Source organism: Camelus dromedarius, chromosome 32 (genome assembly GCF_036321535.1).
Source record: "Camelus dromedarius isolate mCamDro1 chromosome 32, mCamDro1.pat, whole genome shotgun sequence".
In the NCBI taxonomy this organism is placed as follows: Eukaryota; Metazoa; Chordata; class Mammalia; order Artiodactyla; family Camelidae; genus Camelus; species Camelus dromedarius.
This window is the reverse complement of record NC_087467.1, coordinates 18,300,661-18,321,887: the sequence shown is the minus strand read 5'-3', so window position 1 is coordinate 18,321,887 and position 21,227 is coordinate 18,300,661. Positions and strand designations below refer to the sequence as shown.

Sequence of the window (21,227 nt, the reverse complement as noted above, 5' to 3'; positions counted from 1 at the left end):
AAAGATACACTGTGCAAATACTAAGTATAAAAATTATTTCTATTTGACTTCAATTTGAATACATTTTACATGCGCTTTTCCAATTATATTCATTACACACCAGTTATTCATCAAGCAGGATGTATTTGAGGTGTTTTATTTTTTTAACCTCTGGGTTTCATCGATCCTTGACATTTTTCTTTTAAATCACTCATGGCTCCCTCCTCCCCACTTCTAGTATGATTAATGAAATGTCGTATCAAGCGAAGCCTTTCAGGGTTTGCTGGCCTCCCTTATCTGTCCTCAAAGAACCCCAGCCTTTGATCCAGCTATTAAAGCAAGTAATGATTCTTAATCACCTTTTTTTTTTCATTTTTGTTTTAGCCCTTTTATACACCTTATTTCATTTTTGGTTTTGTCTGTTTCTGTGACTCTGAGGGGGGGCCAGTCCACCGGGGGCTGACGGGTCCTTCAAAGTTGCCCCATCACAGGCCAGAGCACCACATTCTCCTCCCTTGCCTTTCTTCCACCTCTTGGTTGTCCTCAGCAGTTTTTCTCTTCAATTTAAAACATCTTTTGAGTTTAGCTGTTTCTACAGCAGGGACTTTCTAAACAGGATTTCAAAATTAGACAAACTGAAGTTTGGAAGAATTTTTCTATATTCTTTAAACAATAGTGACGCTCTAACGCTCCCTCAGACTTAGACAAATCGTAGCTGGGGCAGGGCTGGAAAGAACATGGCTGTAATAACACCGAAACCTCATACTAAGCATGACTACAAAGAATGGTTTTGTGGCATGTGACATGTTGGCTCAACCACGTAAGTGAAAGGAACACCACCAGTTCCCTCCCGGCATTCCCGGCTTCACAGCAAATCGTCCGAGCCGGCAGACAACATGTGTGTGTGGCACCACTTCTCACACACGGTAACCTCAGAAAATAAACCTAAGATGCCGACAATCCCACAGGAGACAGAACCCTACTATTTTCATCACTTTAGAAAGTGTTTTGAAAGACGGTTTTGAATGTAAAGGCCAACTGTACATCTAAACAAAAATTATTTTGAGGGTCACATGCACGGGAGCACTAGGAGGACTGCTTACTCCTGCAAACCTGAGCCATCCTCAGGTGCCCGAGAACTTCCTTTCCAACACCGGTCGTGTCTTAAAATATGCAGGACAGCTCACCAAGGGATTCAGCGGTGAGCTAAACACCAATGGAAGTGATTCATTTCCATCTGTCATGCAGTTTTAAGTAAAGATTTAAGGGCCTGCTCTGCCTCCTATCAAGAGTAAATATCACACATCCTGTTTATACAGACTGGCGATGTCCACAGTTCTTCAAAGAGCTGGTGACACCCCCCAACTCACACTCCACCCCACCCCCAACTTCCTGCTCATTGGGGTGCTATATTCCTACTCATTTTTAAGAAGCATCTCCCTCAACAAAATACTCTGCATTACAGTCATTTTTAAAGAAAATACTTTATTACGTCATGAAAAAAAAATGCATCAATCAACTAGATTCATACCTGTTTGGGAAAAAACTGAGAATTTATTACACAGTATGTGGGCATCCTGTTCCACACGGGAATGAGAAGATGCTATAGGTTCTCTAAGTATTGCACAGTCTGAAAAAAACACCAACCAAAAAAAAAAAAGAGGGAAAGGGAGGGGGGGAAAATCACATGATCTTGGGAACCATGTCACATTATGAATAATCTACCAAGAAACATTTAAAAAAGAAAACCCTTTGTTTCTACAGTAGCTTTGAGTTTATAGTTCTTGGAATGACTATATTCCATTGAAGACATCTCAGTAACAGGAAGCTTCATTTTAGCAATCCCATGTGCAAATATTAATAAAAAAATATATAAAATAATGCAATTCATCTCTTGCCATCACCCCGGCAATCATAACATCTTTGAGAACTGTTTTGCTTGAAAAAGGGGTTAAGCCGTAAGTTTGGCCTGAAGCTCCATCTCTGCAGCCCGTTTGAGTGCAACGTCTACAAGAAGCTGAAATCCACTGAAGTCTTGGTTGAGGTCTGGCGGGGTCGGGGGAGGAGTGTTGAAAAGACCACTCTGTGTATTTGTACTTGGTCCGGATTTACACGTGTCCTCCGGGTACATGAGGGAGGTGTCTGTGAAGCTGCCGGCTGCTATCTGCTGTATATCTGTGTTTTGTCCCACGCCAACTGGCTGGCAGAGAGAGAAAGGCACATCTTTCAGCGCAGTCACAGTGGTATGACAGATCACTGATGGACGAGCCAAAACTGATCCCGGGGATGATGGCTTGGGAGACAGGGGCCTCCCCAGGGCTGGGTTTGGTCCAGCTGTACAGGAATGAAACGCGCTCTCCTCCAGAGCCGGTGCGAAGGTTCTGAGAGCCACCACTGACTCTACAGAACCAGCTTCAGCAGTCTTGGCCCCACGGCGGGAAATCGTGAACTGATTTGGATCTTTGCCATCCTTTCTCAGCATGTCCGGGAGGAGCCTGCGCCGGGCGTTGATGAACCAGTTACAGACCTGAAATCACACAGGGATGCTTTAACCCTCTGCAAACACGGCAGAGAACCTTCTCAGGGACGCCTGGCTGCTCTCTCTCTCTGCATTAAAGAAGCCATGGGAAGGCTTATCAGAACCTACAAAGTTATCTCAAGGTATCTGAGTCCAGCCAAGAAAAGAGAGCTGCTTCCTGTCATAAACCTTCCTCTTCTAATACAAATTCCCTTTTTTTGGTCTCTCACCATCCTTAAAACTTTTCAGGAGGAAGAAAGAGAGAGAGAAAAAAAAAAGGTAGACATGCTCAAATGTCTGAAAATGACTTTAGAGGGAAGTTTACCTGTTAACTCTCCCCACGTTAACCTGTTATCTGCGGCCCCAGCATCTAAGTTAATCAACTACAGGAAACCCTTTCCTGGATGAAAAGGGCCACTCCTCCCAGTTACTGATTTTTCCCAGTTCAAATGGCTGTGTCAACAGACAGAACACGAATTACCTCACTGAAGCCTGTTCTTGTTTAAACATCAAACCAGTTTCCTGGGCAATAGAGTAAGATTTAACCTTCTTTTTATGTGCGTTGCATAAAGGCAGACTCTTTTAGGCGTTAGAGGAAATGCTATTTGACAGATGACTGTCAAGAGTTTCTGTTTCTTTATCTAGCCAGTTATTAACTGTTAGCACTGTAAAGTTTACAAGAAAAAGATACCCCCCCCTTTTGAGTGGGGAGGTGCTTAATGACTTGCTGTACAGGAATGCTATAAAATGACTTTGGCGGGGAAAGCCGCCCCCCCGCCGTGCAGAGCTGGTGCTCCTCTCCCTCACCTGTAGTGTCGATAGGTGTGTTTGCTGGGACAGGAACGCTTTCTCTTGCTCGGAGGGGTAGGCGTTGTACCGGTGCTCATACAGCCATTCTCGGAGGATCTGAACAGACTCCTTGGGCAGATTGCCCCTTCGCCTTCTCTTGCCTGAGCCAGCGGAAGAGGAGAGGTCCAGGGGGCTGTCCATGCTGTCATCATCCTCCGTCTCACTGCCGGACGCGGCAACGACACCTAGGAGAGGACAAAGGCCAGCCGTCAACTGCGTTTATCAGCAGAGCACCTACTGCAAAGCCCATCTCTTGATCACTGAGCACAACTGTGTGTTCTCAACTCCCAAGAGTGAACGAAGGACCGCTGTTTTCTGTCCTGAAACACCAGAGCTCATGTGAAATTTCAAGAGTAGCTCAACCAGCAGCAGATTCTAGATTCTCAGCCCACCGTCAGATTCCTTTTTGGACCCACTTTCCTCTAGGATTCAGCGTCTCACATTCCTTTTGAATGATGCTCAGGAAGTCTAATCCAGCAGGTGAGACAAAGCTGCACCCAAAGCGAGGAACTGGCCACGTGTGAAACAGGAAAGGTGCTCCAGCAGACGGATGTGTCTGACAACCTGTCTGTGAGGTCACCACTAACTAGGAGAAGCAGTCCGATGGCCATCCTAATGTACATTTAAAGCGCTGTTCTTCCTCCTTTTTCCATGGAAGGTTTTGAAATAAAAGGGAAGATTTGTACATTTTTTCCACTGCTGTAAGGCAGGAAAATTACACACTTAACCCAGTTAGTTTTCTACAGATGAATGTATGCCAACATTTTCTGCCAGTTCCTTTTCTTTTACTTTTCATTGCTACCCCCATTTACTCAAAACTAGAGCCCTACTTCTAAGGGACAGTACATCACCTTTTACAAAATACAACCACTGAAGTTCTATTTCATTACACAAAAATATTTTTCTACTATCACTACTTTAGTAAGAGGTCAAAAGATGCCTAATACTAAATAAATTTTAAAATTTCCATAAACTTCAACTGCCAAGTTTAATCTGAACCTAGAACTCCATATCAATAAGCAGAGCTCAGCCTTAAATTATTACATGACAAAGAAAGCTGAATATGCAACCCCCAGAGGGAACTCTGTTTGTAAGTACTTTAATCCTACCAGAAATTTTAAAAATTCACAAGCCATAGAGAATATTTAAATCACACATAGACTGGGTCCCACAAAAATTCAGACTTGGCCCTTTTAGACATTTAAACATAATTTTGAACTTTAAAAAACTTTAGCAAACGCTATAAATCCCCCTACTTTCAGAACTATAGTAGGCTACTCTGACTAAAGAAACACATGCTCATTTTTGAAGACAAATTTGAGATTTTTTAAAATGAATTAAAAACCATAGCATGTTTGAAAATACCGGTATTTCTATATAAAGGAATTTAATTAAACCTAAAGGTAGGCATTCCTTAGCTTTGTTGACAGGCCTCAAGCGGCTTACTATGATAGGAAATAAAAATGGAATTTTCCTTGGTGATAAACCATTCAATGTATTTTAAAGGAATTTTTCTAAAAACCCATCCTTTTGAAGCATTTTAACACACTGAAACTCAAAAAGCTACTCATTCAAAGATTTGTTCATGAGATAACTCGCCAGTTAACTGAGTCTCTTACTTAGTGACACATTTTCAGTTTTGGACTGCAGGGGGCAGAAGGGGCTGGAGGGAGTGTCCACAGAAAGGCAGAATTTCTAACGACAAAGTAAAGCAAGTTCTAACAAAAGAGCAGGATGATTTTGCAAATTCACTTCAGCTCAAGGCTTAATGAACAAGCAGCCATCAATATGAGGCCCAGGAACCCTAAGTTGTAACCACTGCCACATATTTGATGCTTCTCTAACCCAGCAGTTTTCATTACACTGCTTTTTAAAAAAGTTTTTAAAAAAGGAGGCACATTTAAAACTGAAAGTGCCTTCACTGTTGAGAAGATGAGAAACTTATATTGAAATTTGGGTGAAGAGCAATTAAAAAGTTTTAAAAAGTGAAGAAAGTATAAATGTTCCTGTTTTACATTTGCTGATTAAGAAATCTTAACTTCTAAAAACATGTCAAGTAACTGAATTAACTAAAGAAACATTGAATAAAGCAGTTTGTTCAAAATCTCTGAAATGCTAGACATCCTTCCCAAGGCTTTTAATTCCCCTCCTTCCTTTAAATCTGGAAACAGTGTGAAAACGTGCTCATTGAACAGTGAATTCCCAACTGTAAACTGATAATAAAGAGTTTGAAACAAACAAAAAAGCCCTGAAGCCTGTCCTTTGATCTGCTTACTTAGTTTGACAAGAAGCCTGATCTTTCAAAATAGGTCACTGACACAAAAGCAGATTCCAGTTAAGTAACACCCAACTGCAGTGCGACTTTACTCAGTTCTCAGTTCATTTAAATAAATGAGTGCCAGGCCTCTGGACCACTTAACAAAAGATTTCCAATATGTGCACAAAAGCTTAAGTAACAGGAAGTTAAGACTTCAGTTCCTTGGCTGCACCAGCTGTTTCACTGCAGCAAACCACACTTGCTGCTGTCAGGGCTGTTTTCATTAAAACTCTCCCTCCGGATTGTGGCTCAGCTTGGAAAAACAAAAAGACTTTTCCACGTTACTCATTTCCTATTGTAACAGAGCTTTTGAACACTTTCCCGGTTACGACTTGTTTCCAAACGTCTTGCTTTGCTCACACTTTAAAAAATGTGGGGGGGATGAGGGGGGTTCGGGGATCACAAGCCTCTTTTACTCCATCCACATACAAGGAAATGTTGTTTAGAAAGCCACAAGATGGCCTATGAATCCCACAGCCCTAAAAAGCAATTTTCTTTTCTTAATAGGAACCGGGGGAGGAGGAAAGAATGGTTGTGAAGCTTGACTTTTAAAAAAATCTAGAAGAGGCTAGAAAAGGACCTGGGAATAAGAATAGAAGGAAACGTTTAAGCGTGCAATTAGGGAAAAGGCGAACCTAACCTGACAAGTTTCCTGAACAGAACCCCTCGGAAGCGACAGGAATCGTACTTCACACCCCAGGCGCTAAATCCCAGGAGCGCTGGGCTGACCCCAGGCACAGCAATTCTAAAGCAAGAATTCCATAGTCAGAAACCGGGAGCAAAAAGAGACTTCGGGGATTTTCCTCAACGCATTTTCTGCTTCTTTTAAAGTCATTTGGGGAAATCTTTTTGGCATCCTCAGCCTTCTAAGACGAGACACTATTATCACAGAACAGTCCTAACAAATCTCCAGCTCCGCGATTGAGTTTTAAGTGCTTTTGTTTTTAACAAAACTTGGAAAGACTGTCACAGACTTTTACAAAACAGAGAGACAATGGTCCAACTCGGCGAGCCAGGCGGGCCAGCTCTCTTCCGGAGTCCTCGCGGGGGCCACTCGGCGCGCCGGCCCCCAGGTGGCTCCAGGCCGGGGCGGGGCCGCGCCGGACGCGCGGAGGGAGGAGCCCGGCCCGGCGGCTTTTGTTCCGCCAGCTCCGCAGACCCCGCTGAAGTCGCCCCTCCAACCGCACGAGTTAGCAAACGCGGGCCTCCGAGTTTCAGGTTACTAGAAGAAACTAGAAACCGGGCCGTGAATCTTAGCCTTCTGAGGGGCCTGCCCACCCGCAGAGGATTTGCCAGGAAAACCTAAAAAGGGAAAGAAACCCGGGCAACCTCGGCAGTCTCCGCTCCCCCGCACGAGCTCCCAACCAGTCGCAAAGTTTCCCCTCCAACACGTCACCTTTCATTGTTTCCTAGAGTCGGCGCGCAGGAGCGGGACCTGGCGCCCCGGGGCAGCGCGTCCCGAATATTCCCCAGGGGCCGGCGGGTTCCTGCCGCGTCCTTCTGCTGGGGGTGGGGTGGGGAACGGGGTTGGGTACCCGAGAGTGCCGAGGGGGGATAGGGGTGCCGGGGGAGGGCACCCGAGAGCCTTGGGGGTGTTTCGGGGAGGATATTCATTGCCTCCCCAACCAGAGTCCGAACAATGGGGGCAGCCCGCCCCCGCGCAAGTCCAGCTTTGCTCTCGGATCATCAAAAACAACCCCCAAACTTATACCAGTCAGTTCAACCACGAGGGCGAGGACGCCTTCCAGTGATGATCTGAACCTGTCAGTCCTCCACGAGTCGACACGGCCTCTAGAGGCCACACGGGCGCTCCCCGCGCGCGTTTTCTCCCCGAGCCCAGTTAAACGCCCAAACCTCCGAGCCCCCGGGGAGGGGACGCAGGGAATCCCATTACAACTACCCATGCCCGGGTTTTACTCTCGCCCGGAAAGCAGGAGGTGGGGAGCTCCGCGTATGTCAAAGTCACCAGCCCAGGATCAAACGAACAAAAGTCCAAGGTGAAAACGTGGCCGAGGGAACCTTCTCGGGTTCAAGGGTGTCCCCCTCTAGCAGGAGCCCGTTTTAACTGTATTCGCCGGACGACTCTGAAAGAATGTGAAGTTGGAGAAACTCTGGACGCTGCTGGGCATGCGCAACAGCGCTCCCCACCCCCCGCTCCCCGCCCGCGCTGGCTTCCCCCAGCGATTAACTTCTGTTTTGAACCACTCGACATAAATCACAACAGAAAAGCCAACTCCGGCCCACGACGGAACGTTCAGGGGTACCTCCCAGGCGGGGACTCAAAAGTTAACTTCAAAAGGGAGTTAACATTCTTTGACCTTTCGTGGTGGTGTTTTTTTCTTTCTTTCTGTGTGTTTTGTTTTTAAACCAGACTGACGGCAAATTTTAGTTGTAAGGCTTCCAAAACGCTTCGTGGAAACAATGACAGACTCACTTTTTGCATGTTACATTTGGACTCATTCTGACTGCACGCCGCTTGCCCTCAGTACTAACTCTTCCTCTTGCCCCAGATTCATTGTGGGAAAACTTTTAGAGGCTGGGAATTCTGAAAAGTCTAGCTTTCCAAAGGTACCGACGCCCGAGGGCGATCTGGGGGTCCAGAGTCGCATTCCTCCGATTGTGAAAACACCCCATCACTAGCGAAGAGCGTGTCCGGCCCAATCCGGAGTGAGGGGGGGCCCAGACGCTCAACTTTCAGACAAAGGCGCCTCGGCTCCGCCGTCCGGGCCGCCTCAGTCCCGACCGGGACAAATGGGCCGGGGGTGCCCCGGACCTGGACCCCACTCTCTGCCGGCGAGAAGGAGCGAGAAGCCACGCGGCGGCGTGCGGTGTCGGCGGAGACAATGAAACTTGGAGGCGCACAAACAAGGCGGTCAGCGTGTTTCTTGACAACGTGCCAGCAGCGTGGAGAGGCCCGTCTCCCCACAACAGCCCCTCGTGTTGTGTCTAGAAGGAAGACAGCAACTGCCTTTTCAGACGCAGCCTCAACAAAGACAACGGCCGCCGCTCCGGCCTGCGAGCCCCGGGGCGGAAAAGTCCACCAAGTCACTCTCGCCCCAAGCCCGGCGCCGCCCGCGAGCACGTTTTCCCCGGACTCGCGCCCACGGCGCGCGCAGCCCGCGGACTCTTACCTTTCTTGCTTTTCATTCTGGAGCTCCGGTTCCAGCGCGAGGCAACGCTGGGTTCTCGAGGGGCCAGGAGTGAGAGCGGAGGAGCCCACCGATTGTTCTCCTTCCCGGCCAACTCTCCCGTAACTTGTAGGACGCGCTCCAGCCGTTATTGCTAAACAAGGCTCTCGGATCCCAGGCGCCCGCTCCTCGGGCAGAATTCAAGTGACACTTGGGCTTCCTCCTGGCGGGACCTTCTGGCAGCCGGGGGCTCTCCCTCGCCCAACTGGCTCCCCTCCCCACTCCGCTCCTTTGTTCCCCGCTCCTGCTCGGCGCACCTCAGCGCTGTCAGAGTGAGCGAGGCGAGGAGGGAAGGTACAGGAGGTCCTGCCTCCGCCCCCAGCCGCCCGCCCTGTCCCCCGCCCGCCCCGCCGCTCCTCCGCCCCTCCCCCGCACCTTCCAGCCAGGAGTACGGCACTGAGCGCCGCGGCCGCCTCACTCCGCGCCCCCTGGCCACTGTCACCCGTCCCTCGTGGGGGCGGCCGAACCCAGAAACGTGATCCCTTCTCCCAGCTATGCGCACGCCTCCTGCGTCCCTGGCTCCGCGGCGTTGGTGACACCGACCGAGTGCTCCGAGTTTCTCCTTTGGGCCTTTCTTCCCGGGGCTGGCGAGGGTGCGTTTGGTTATGAAATTGCAACAGATGGAAAAAAGGCCGCCCTCTCTTTCCTCTCCTCCACCCCAGGGAAGAAAAGTCTCCTCTTTCGTTTTTGACAGCTGCCCCAACTCCACCGTCCCAGCTCCAGCGGCCGTAGAAGTCAGCCGCCGCTGATTCAAGGGGCGGGGCTCCGTAGGAAAAGTATTCGGGACAAGAACCAACTTCTTCCAGAATGCACGGCTGCCATTGACATGCGGGCGCGGCGCGGCGCACCCTTCTCCCGGGGCTCTTCCTCGAACAGCGACAGTGTGGGGCGGGAGGGGAGGATGAGACACAGACACCCCAGGCGAAAGTCTGTTCCCCCGGGCTAAAGCTGCGAGTTCCGGACTGGATTGCAAGGCAGTTTCGAAATCTAACACGTTGCGGACAGACACTTGTCATGCTCACATGCTCTTTAAAAGTCTCTGCCTGGGGACGGCGCAGAGCGGACGCGCGCCCGCCCCGCTGAGACTCAGCCTGACACCCCCGCCCCCGGACCCCGGCAGCTGCCGCCTTTATGGGAAGGGGGCTCCCACACCCGGGGCTGCTCTTCCGTTTGAGTAAACAGAGTCTACTTTTAGGACTCAAATCCTGCTAGGGGACCCCTTCTCCACGACATCCCGGAATTTCAAACAGAAACTAACCATTAAGTAAACACATGTTCCTGTTGGTTTATTTTGGTTGAGAGGAGGGCTCCAACAGGAGTTCCTAGATGAAATTACCCTTTTAAAAGACCAGATGGCTGCTGGGCTGATTTCAAGAAACGCATGCCCCCTCCCCGCTCTCTCCTCTGGGTGAAGTTTTCGCGTGTGTCTGTCTTGTTGTTTTGAAGTAAACGAACTGTCACATGCCACAGTAAGACTTTCCCCATCACTTAAAACACACACACACACACCTAAACGTAAATAAACCTAGTAGAGACGTCAGCGCCTGAGTCTACCCCCAGTTTCTCTGTGCTGTTTTTGTTTTGTAACCTCGATGGAGAACCCGGCAGAAGCTCCGTGGAAATAAGGTTCAACCAGGGGAGGAATAAGGCAGCCAAACGATGACTAACTAGACTTTGGAGCCTCTGTTTTAGGATCACGCTGAAAATTAAAGCCAGCCTCCCACCCACTCACCCTCCCAAAAAAGACACCCCCGCCCCTAAAGTGAATTAAGGCCAGAGTTTACAAAGCTTGGGTGGTTTTTCCAATTACAGGACTTAAAGTGAATATACAAGGGAAAAAGCCTCACTAAGAAGGCGGCAACCTTTCGATTTTTTTTTTCCCTGTGGTGTGCCGACTGCTCGGCACCTAAGAGAACACACATCTGAAACGGCAAAGGGGAAAACACGGTCCGGGGGGAAACCACCAGCCCGGAGGCTCCCCTGCAACTTGCTGGAGCGCAGTTCCTTCCCCGGCCTGGCTGGAGATGAATCAGCGGCTGCGCCCGAGCGCAGGACAGATGTGGGGCGGGGAGAGGGTGGGGGCCGCCCGTTAGAGGGCCGCTCCGACCTCGCATTTGAAGGGTTGTTTGTCCCTGGGATTGGTGGCTCACATCCGTTGGGACCGGGAGAAGGGGGAGGAGGGACGCAGGAGGAGGAGCCCGGGCGGCCGACGCTGCGACTCCGCGGTCTGAGTGGCAGGAGCCTCGTCTGGAGCCGGGTGGTTACTGGGGAGACGCTTTGTTTGCTAACTTCGAAAGCGGCTTCGGCTGCCTCGGCCGCTTTCGAAGCCACTCCACCAAACACGCCTTCGGATCGACTTAACCCTCCCCCTGGCCTCTTTCATCAGCCCGAGACCAAAATGTTTCCTTCTTCCGCGTGGCTGTCCTCGGCCACGCGGTGGCTCTCACTGTGTACACAAAGGTATCTTTTTCTTCCTCTCAGTGAACTTGGCGAGTACTGCGATTCTCAGGCCACCGAGATGGAAACCGAGAGTTGAAGTGAGTTTATAGCTAGAAAACAAACTGAACAGGGTAGGAGGAGGGGCGCAGAGAATTAAAAGCCTCTTTCAGATTGAGAGGAGGAACAAGTCGAACTTTCAATTCTCTTGCTGGAGGTCCGGCTGGATCCGGCCAACGCTCGCCGTTTGCTCGGGCAAATCGTATCGAAGGACGCGGTTATTAAAGCTGGCGAGATGCCCCGGAGAGGAACGCTGGCATCATTCTGTGCGATGGCTCCTCTGGTACAGCTCCCCACACACACACACCCCCAAGGCCCGTCCCAAACTTGTTGGACCCTTTGGATTGTTGATCCTTTCTGGGAAGAAAGTGCCTGGAGCCCGCATAACACAGGCAAGGAAGACAACCCAGAAGAGTGGGCTCGAAAAACCAGCAATTGCTTAGGATTATTTTTGTTTGTTTACTTTTCTCAAGGTGGAAAAACAAGTTTCAGTTCTGGCTTTGTGAGTCCCTTCAAGTCCCAGGCAGGGCCTCTCTGTAAAACCCATCCAATGACTTAAGATTCTTTCCAGTGCTAAGGAAAAAAAAAAAAGTGGATTCACATTTACTATGTATTACTTGCTGAATTCATATGAATGTTAATTATATTGGAAAATTGCACCAGTGAAAAGTGATCTTCGGTTTGGTGCCTGAGAAAGGCGCTAATAACGTTCTTCACCATTATTTTTTTCCCTCAGGGCACACATCATTCCATTGCTGTCTTATCTTCTCAGGCTGCCTCAAGGCCAAGAAAAGATACTGAGTTGTATAAGTTACTTTTCCTAGCTACAAACCCTTCAAAGGCAAACACTCAAAAAGAAAGTTGGAAAGGCAAATAGGTCAGGAAAGTGTATCAATACATGCAGTCATTATTATCATTATTATTTTGATACTAGGTCCATCAAGTGACTGGAGAAATTATTTATTTCGTTCTGCTCAACGACCACTGGTAAAGTATGGTTTCCACCCAGCACTGTCTTAAGGGGAGGAATCATGACTCACACTCACTGGATCTTTTGCTTCTGGTCTAGGGGAGAGATATTTTTATAAAACACACAGACAGCCGGGCCCCAAGCACTGCACGAGGGTTCTATAATCAGCTCTTCACATCTCAGGTCAGGGGGTCTTCGGCTGCTTAAGGAGAAGCTGGCCATTGTCTGTTGAAGGGCCTGGGGCTGAGCTGCAGCCAGCTTGTGGTTTTATCCATCCCATCAGGAGGACCCTCCTCCCCTTAGTTACAGGAATAACGCTGCTGGTGCTACTGCTTGTGTTTGTCATCACTTTTCTCCCTGCTTGCACTTCCCTTCCCCCTCCTTTTTCCCTCTAGCACAGCCCTCATTTCTCTTTACCTAGAGGGGATTTGAACTCAGGGGCACAAAGCAAAAAGATAATAATTGTTGAGCAGGGCCTTGACTCTCTTTATTCTCAACGCCCTGTATCCGTGTTGTGTTTATGAAACCCTTAATTGAAATGACCTCATTTAATCCCCAAACTAGTAAGGTAGGCTATTATTTTTCCCTAAAGTCAAGATAACTTAACACATCCAAATGTAACAAAGCTAAAAGGATAAAGCCAAGTACTGGACATAAATGACCTGGCTTTAAATCCTGTGCTCTTCTCAGGCACAGTTTGGTGGAAAGGCGGGTGGACGTGGAAGGCAGTGTAAGGCAGAGACTGACCCCAGATTCTGACACCAGCGCCACCTGGACACCTGCAGTTTGCTCTAAAACCTGTCTCTTCACTGAAATCTGCCTGGAGTTTTACAAAAGGTTCTCTTCCAATTCGCCTGCTTTTTGTGTTTTCCTATCCTCTTTTTTTTTTTTTTTTTAATTACAAAAAAAATGGGTGGGTGGGAGGCTGTTCTCAAAAACCAAAGCAGGAAAGAGGTATACAAAAGGAAATAGAAAAGACCACTTCGCTGAGCCCTTCACTCTCCATATGCACATATGTATACCACACGCCAAGGGAAGGGATTTATCACTGCTATTTGTTGTTTTCAAGTCCGCTCTCCCCTCAGTGGTCCTGCAGCACCAGCTGCTTGTCTGCCTGTTTCTCACCAGTCAACGTTTGTCCTGAATGTCAGCTTCTCAGCGGAGTCTTCTGTGACCACCTGACCTAAATTTAGTGGCACCAATGCCACTATTTTGTTCAGGGTTTCTCAGCCACAGGCTGTTTGGGGCTGGATAATTCTCTGTTGTGGGGACTGCCCTGTGCGTTGTAGGATGTTTACTAGCATCCCTGGTGGCTAACCAGTTCTTGCCAGTAACACCTTCCCCCCAAGTTGTGACAAACAAACAAACAAAAGCTCCAGACGGGGCCAGATGTCCTCCAGAGGGGACGGAAATGGGAGGGGGGACACCTCTGGTTGAGAACCACAAGTCTAACTCAACCCTTTCTTTCTTTCTTCTGTAACACCACGAATTTTAGTTCTTTTGTTTATTTGACTCTCATGTGTTTGTTTTCCTTCGATTCTCCCACAAAACGTGTGCTCATGATTAAATCTTCATGCACAGTGCCTCATACATCGTAGGTACCCAATAAATATTTATCAAACAAAATAATGCATGAAAATGAGACTGTAAGAATCATTAATAATAATATAATCAGCTATTGTATATAGCATGCCAGGCAGTGTGTAAATAAATACTTTACATATTTTATCTTATTTATTCCTGAAAACATTCTAAGAAGCACCCGTTATTATCCTCAGCCATCAGATGAAAAGGAAGGGGAGTGAAATAATTTGTCCTGCCGTTCTGACCCCTGGTCCATGATCCAAGCGATAATGATATTCTGCAGTTTGCTTTTTTTCATTTATGTAAGTTCCTTTAGTGCTAAGCATTTAAATAGTGTATAATTTGTAACTAAGCACAAAAAGATAATGCAACTTATTTGAAGTGTTTAACAACGGATAGAACAGAGGCACCAGCCAGTGCCAAGGAGCTCTTTCTGACTGTAAACTTGGGCAGAAAGAACCAGTGGGTCTCAGCACAATGCCAGCTGTGTGCAGGTCTTTGGGGGCTTGTATGAATGTATCTGTAGGAGTCCTCAGAAGGTGGACTAGCTGGGTCAAAGGTACACATGTTCAGAATTTTCAGATATTGCCAAATCCCCCTCCAAATCATTTCATCTATTCAAAATCCCACCAAAGGTACATGAGAAAACCTCCTTCTCTACACCCATGCTAACCAGTGCTGCATATTCTCAGTCAATTTCATACTCATCAATCTCTTAGGCAAATAAATGACAATTTTTTTTAAGGTTCACATTTCTTTGAGAAGGTGAGCACATTTTGGGGGCTTTTGTGTATTTATTTATTTATTTTTACCTATCCATCACCTTTGTCAAGTTTTCTGTTGTGCTGTTTTTTCTCCTCTTTTTCAAATGGTAAGTAAGAACAAGCTTGTTTTTGTATTAGCCCGGAAGTTCATTTGACAGAGAACTAAAGGAATAGGGTTAGGTGGACCAATAATGAATGCTGAGAGGTGATGTGTCCTGATTTAAAAAAAATACACACACACACACACACACACAAACACACTTACATACATTGTTTGGAATAAGTACCATGTTTATGAGGTAAAACTAAGACCTCCAGAATACTGTACTAGTTTTTAATTTAGTCCTTTTCTCCTGTTTCCATCAAAGGGTTAATCCACCCATATGTTTCCACTTATCAGCATTACCTCCTCCCAAAGCTGTAGAGGAGCTATTTATAAAGCAATAAAACGATGAATATCTAGGAATAAAATTAACAAGAAATATGTGCAAGTTTTATGAAGAAAACTTTAAAACCGTACTGAGGGACATAAAGGAAGACTTAAGTAAAATAAAAGATATAATTTATCCTTTCCAGCAAGATTCGATAGGGAAAGCATAAAGATGTTTATCTTTCCCAAATCAATCTTTAAATTCAAAGCAATTTCTATTAAAATACCAACAGGATTTCTTTTTTAATTGCTAGAGTTCATCAAAATTAAACATCTCACAACAGCCAGGGAAATTCTGAAAGATGTGTTGGGGGTGGGGGGAGGGCAGAGGAAGCCCCTTCAAATATTAAAGTGTGTTTTCAAGTTGGTAAAAATTAAAACGCAAGTATTTTGTACTGAGAATAAATAAAGAGGAAACAAAGAACAATGAGACAGTTGAGAATATGGTAAGGCCATTTAGATTTTGGCCAAGGTGACTTTTCAGATCAGGGCTAAACTAAATTGGGACAACTGACTACCTTTAGTTAAAAATCAAGCTGGATCTCTCACTCCTTTAGCAAAAATAAAATGAATCATCTGAATCAAAGATTGAAATGACAGAGTAATTAAAAATTCACCTCTGCGTGTTCCAGAACAGAGGTTCTCCAGCCTGGGTGTATGTGGCAGCTTTGCCTCCCAGGGGATATGTGACAATGTCTGGAGACATTTTTGGTGATCACAGCTGGAGAGGAGGGAACACTACCGGCATCTAGTGGATAGAGGCCAGGGATGCTGCTGAACGCTTTATGGCCCACAGGACAGACCGCCATAGAAAAATCATCCCGTCCAAAGGGTCAGTCGTGCTTAGGTGGAGACAAGCCATTTCGGAAGGAGGCCTGGATATGATACTGGAGTGGGGAGGGCCTTTCTCATCATGACATGAAATTGAGACACGGTAAAAGATATACATGTGTATAAGCATTTTCTATTTTTAGAAAACTTACATTTGAGGATAAATTCATAACATTTTCAAATGCAAAAAAAAAAAAACAAACAACTAGGAACAAATACTGGCAGCACATGTCAGGCATAAAAGCCATTTCCTTAACTGATGGAGCGCTCATACAAATCATAGGAAAGAAGAACCCTGTTTTTAAAAAAAGTCTATAGAGAGGCAGTTTAGCAAAAAAAAAAAAAAAAACCCAAATAAACAGAAATATGAACCAAAAATAGCATGAAAACTTTATTTTGTGGTCATTACAACAACAAAGTAAATCAGGCTGAGCTGGTATGGGAAGATTAATAATATATATTGATGAGCTGTTTTTAAGCAAGGAATGGAACACTGTTGTATCATCCTTTTTGCAGAAAAATGCTTATGCCTGTATATTTTTCGAATGATATTCAAGGAAACATGAACAATGGCTACCTTTGGAGGAAGAGAAGTGGGGAGGGAACCAGATGTGTGATAAGGAGGTTTTGTTTTCCTTCTATTTTGTGCAAGCCTGAGATGAGAGAAACAGAAAGTGTACAAGATGGAACTGGAGGAGGCAAGGGCCCAGTTTAGACTGGTCATCATCAATTTTATTTTGCTTTCACACATTCCTTCTTCTGAGTTCTTCCTTTGCCTGTGAAGATCTGAGTTTCTGGCCTGTATTATTTTCCTTCTCTCTGAAGAACTTCTTTTCACATTTTCACATCTCTTACAAGGCCATCATCATCAATTTTAATAACTAACAGTCCACAGTAACTGTGGATATAATTCATGCACCAATCCCATTTATGGGACACAGATTTTGTTCTGGTTTGAATGAGAGGGGATTTTCAAAGAGCTTCTGGGAACACCTGAGCCAGGGTCTAAACCAGGACGAGCTGTACCAGGGGGCTTTGGATGCTGGCTCTGAAGTTCAGGAGCTGTGGCTGGTTAATCATTAGCAAGTGTGAATTACCCTCAGTGACACCCTGGGAGGTCATTATTCACTGCTATTTACAAGAAATAGTATCAAAAGCTGTCAAACCATTTACACCATTGAATTGCTTAACCGTTTCTGTAAAACTGGAAAGGTTAATTCTGATGCAAGTAATTTTTATGGAAAATTTGGCCAATATATGTAAAAATAGAGCCAGATGCTTTCCTCAAAAGGAATTAATAAGTGTTATCAATGTATGGATGGAGTCAGCACATCTCCTGAAAGGCCTGGAACATTTAAGTCAAGGCTCTCTTCTACTGGCATGTTTGTACAACGGACAATCTGTTATCTCCCAGAGTGTTTCATCAGGCCTCCACAGGCTGTCGTGCCAAAGCTAAAACAATGATCCCATATTGCCTTAAAAGGGAGGAAAACATATCCACTTCTAAGCTACTTGGATATACTTTATTTTTAAACCTTAGATATATTTTATTTTATTTTTCCAACCCATTTTGGAAGCTCGCCTCAGCAACCCACTTACAGAGTGAATTAGCAGGGCGACATTAACGTCTAAATCAGCCCGCCTCTGTCTCTCCCCTTCTTGTGCTTGGCAACAACTGACGCACACGTCTACGAGCCTGGAATAAATTTTCCTTTTAAAAAACCTTAAAAACAGCCAGATGACCTCAGAAACAAAGGCTTTGTCCTGCCCAGAATGTCTGGTTTTTGTTGTTGTTGTTTGTTTTTGTTTTTTTTTTTTACTTTTTATGACGTAAAAATGTAAATAGATCTACTGGAGATCCTAGCGTGATACCTCCCAGGTCCCGCTCCCCAGCTGTGTCTGCCCGGGGCCACCCCCTTCACGTCTGGGTCAGCTCTCAGTCCACGCTCTGCCTGGTCAGTAACGCCTTCCTCCCTAGACTAAATGGTTTGTTTACTAAAGGCGCAAAGAACTCCCAGAATTATGCCCTATTGTATTTTCCTTTCTAGCTATTTCTGTTTCTATGGTTAAACATTTTCTTCTTGTCGGAGAGAACAATTACCTTTATCTTGAGATGGGGCTTTAAGGCTTTTAATTCTACTAGCCTCTGTTAGACCAAGAACTGAGGGAAACTTTCTCTTTTGGAAAGTCCTACCCTCAAACATTTGTATCAGTTTCTCCTATTTGAACTTGTCAGACTATGTGCCCTGATTTTTTTTTCTTTTCTTTTCTTTCTCTCTTTTTTTTTTTTTTTTTTTTTGTTCAGGAAACATGTTCACCAAATCAGTAGCTCACTTTGAGGCCTCTACAAATACTGTTTTACTTTACTGACTAGAGAAAAACATCACTTTAAAAAATTGATGGCTACAAATGACTTTAAGGCAAATTATTTCCTCGTGTGTGTGAGTGTGTATGCGAGAGAGAGAGAGAGATACAGAGACAGAGACAGAAACAGGAAGACAGACGCACAGACACAGAGAGAAAGAGAGGCATAGGGTGAGGGGGGAGTCAATTCAAAAAGATTTGAAACACCCAGTATGGAGTTATCTTCAGCCAGAACAGCCAGATGGTAACAAAAACAAGTAGGCCTTATTCCCAAGTTTTAAAACATAATGTTCTGACTGTTAGCTTTGAAAAAAGTAGAATCATTGTAGCTCCTCTGACCCCTTTTCCTTCCTTCCTTCCTTTCTTCCTGTCTCTCTCTCTCTCTTTCTAATTTTTGGACACATTATACATCGTTGGAAATCACAAATCAGTGATTAGTCCTAAATATTTTATACTTCACAAGAATCCCATTTATTTTTTAAAACTAAGCAAACCAACTGTTCCCAACATGGGGTCTAGATTTCCTGAGCTAGGTACCTTTGCCTTCATCTAATAAAATATGTTCATCCTAGCAGCTTTTTTTACAGGAAAGAATACAGCAAAACCCACCCAAACTTCTGTTGGATTAGTCACTTGTCACCTCTTACTCGTCTGATTACAAAGTGCATTTTCCAAATGGATTAATGATTCTGAAACCACAATCTTTGCCTTCTGCCATTTTTTTTGAGCCTCCAAGAATTCGTAAGACACCCCACCCAAGTCTGCAGTACAAGCCCCTCCATATAACTTTGAAATCCAATTCATAAAATAACCTACTCGTTCTTCACACTAACGATGCTGTTTAGAAAGTTTCCTCTCATGTAACTTAAACACACACTCCCTCTTCCCAAGTCTCCCTCACCTACCCCCAAAATACTTCTTACTGTTTTGCAAACTGTAATCAAATCATTTCTGCTCAGAAAATGCAAAGTCAACTTTAGTCCTGGAAAAAAATAAAAATAAAAACATAGATTTTGTTTGTTGGACTTTGAGTTGTGTTAAGATTTAAGTAAGTTACTGTTAAGGAATCCTTATCTGGTAACAGGTTGTCTAAGCCGGTGAGGCGTGGGAAATACCCACAAAACAAACACTTAAAATACTGGCACGGGAAGCTGACACTCACCCGTCACTGATTAGCTGTGGGATTAGAATCGTCCACCTGTGCTCGCTTCGGCAGCTCATATACTAACATTGGAACGATACAGAGAAGATGAGCATGGCCCCTGCGCGAGGAGGACATGCAAATTCATGAAGCGTTCCATATTTTTAATAGATAAACAAGAATATACTGTATAGCACGGGGAAATATATACAAGATCTTGTGGTAGCTCACAGCGGAAAAAAAATGTGACAATGAATGTATGTATGTTTGTGCATAACTAAAAAATTGTGCTCTCCACTGGAATTTGATACAACATTGTAAAATGACTATAACTCAATAAGAAAATGTTAAAAAAAATAAAATGAAAGAATGCCTCCACCCACCGCCACCACCCCTTCACACAGGGCAGTTGTCCCAGTTATCAACTGTTATCAACCCGAGAAATAAAGCTGAGAAGCTTCAGAGGACATGCAAAAAGAGTTTGTACTCTTTCTTCTGGGATAATGAAATTGAAGTTCTCCTTTCTTTTACTGGAGTCTCTGGATCCATGTTCTAACCTACATCCACCCCAGACCATTCTAGGTCCCTAACGGAAGTCGAATCACACAATATTTGTCCTTCCGAGTTTGGCTTATTTCACTAAGCATAATGTCTTCGAGGTCCCCCCTCGCCACCCACTTATAGCATGTGTCAGAACTTCATTACTTTCTCATTTACCTTTATTTTGGAATTTTTAAAATTTTAATATAATTTCAGTGGTAAGAATAGTACAAAGAAATCCCATGTACTCTTTCTCACCCAGATTCCCCAGATTTGGGTCATCATTTTACACACACACACACATCATTTCCCACGTGATCTTTTTTGCCAAGTTGCAGATGTGTTGCCCCTCAAGCCCTAAACACCTCGCCGTGCGTTTCCTAAGAACAAGGACACACTCTTGCACAATACAAATATCAAAATGAGGAACTAACACTGATAGAATGCGATTACCCAACATACCAACCAGATTCAAATTTTGCTAGTTTTCAAATAATTTCCTTCATAAGAAAGCAGACATTTCTAGACGAAGAACCAGTCTTGGATCCCACGCCGTATTTTGTCAGCACATGTTTCTAGTCTCCTTTAATCCGGAGCTGCCTCTTTGTCGTTCTTGGCCTTGGCATTTTTGAAGGGTAAAAAGGCCTGTTGTTTTACAGAGTGACCCTCACGTGGGCATTGTCTCCAGCTACTTCAGTTGGGCAGGTCTATCACAAAAGTGACAACATACTCTTCTCAGGGTGTCCTATTAGGTGGCAAGTGATTTCAATGCTCACTTGTCCCCTCACTGGCGATGTTACACTTGATTCCTCAATTGAGATGGCCTCTGTTGGTCTTCTCCAGTAAAGAGTTGTTATTTTTCCCTTTGTAATTAATAAACATTCAGAACAAGGTAGATGTCCAATTCATAACTTCTACCCTCAATAAAAAAAAATATATATATATATATATATATACCTATATATATATATATATATACACACAAAAAATTCTGTTACTTTAAAATCCATTAATTTTTTTTATACTTTGGTTGTCTCTTTAACCATGCAGGATTTTGTGCATTCGGAAAATAATGGTTCACTGAAGTATGACCATCTTCCAAATGTCACCACATTTCACTGTGCAGTCTCAAAAATTACTTGGTTTAATATCATCTCTGACCCCATTAGAAAAGTCTTTACATATTAGGCACCTGAAAAGCCCACAGTAGTGGATGAACTTTTCCAAAAGTCTAGTTTTGATTTGAACGTTTGACT

General features: G+C 45.1%; 1 protein-coding gene and 1 non-coding gene across 6 annotated transcripts; one reads left to right on the top strand and one right to left on the bottom strand.

The window, feature by feature from the left end:
- Positions 1 to 1,447: 1,447 nt before the first annotated feature.
- TGIF1 (TGFB induced factor homeobox 1) lies at positions 1,448 to 9,819 on the bottom strand. 5 transcript variants are annotated; one of them, XM_031439135.2, is made up of 4 exons: positions 9,227 to 9,342; positions 8,795 to 9,115; positions 3,305 to 3,531; positions 1,448 to 2,506 (listed from the first exon to the last, which is right to left on the bottom strand). In XM_031439135.2, the coding sequence occupies exons 2-4, from the start codon at positions 8,808 to 8,810 to the stop codon at positions 1,931 to 1,933; spliced, it is 819 nt and encodes a 272-aa protein (XP_031294995.1). In that variant the 5' UTR covers positions 8,811 to 9,115; positions 9,227 to 9,342; the 3' UTR covers positions 1,448 to 1,930. The 5 variants fall into 5 exon arrangements, with proteins under 5 accessions (XP_031294995.1, XP_031294994.1, XP_010974731.1 ...); XM_031439134.2 differs by lacking the exon at positions 8,795 to 9,115 and having other exon boundaries at positions 9,227 to 9,819; XM_010976429.3 differs by lacking the exon at positions 9,227 to 9,342 and having other exon boundaries at positions 8,795 to 9,177.
- Positions 9,820 to 19,490: 9,671 nt separating this feature from the next.
- Positions 19,491 to 19,597, top strand: LOC116148847 (U6 spliceosomal RNA). The gene has a single exon (XR_004132445.1). It is a non-coding gene; the product is annotated as a U6 spliceosomal RNA (small nuclear RNA).
- The last annotated feature ends 1,630 nt before the right edge of the window (positions 19,598 to 21,227 follow it).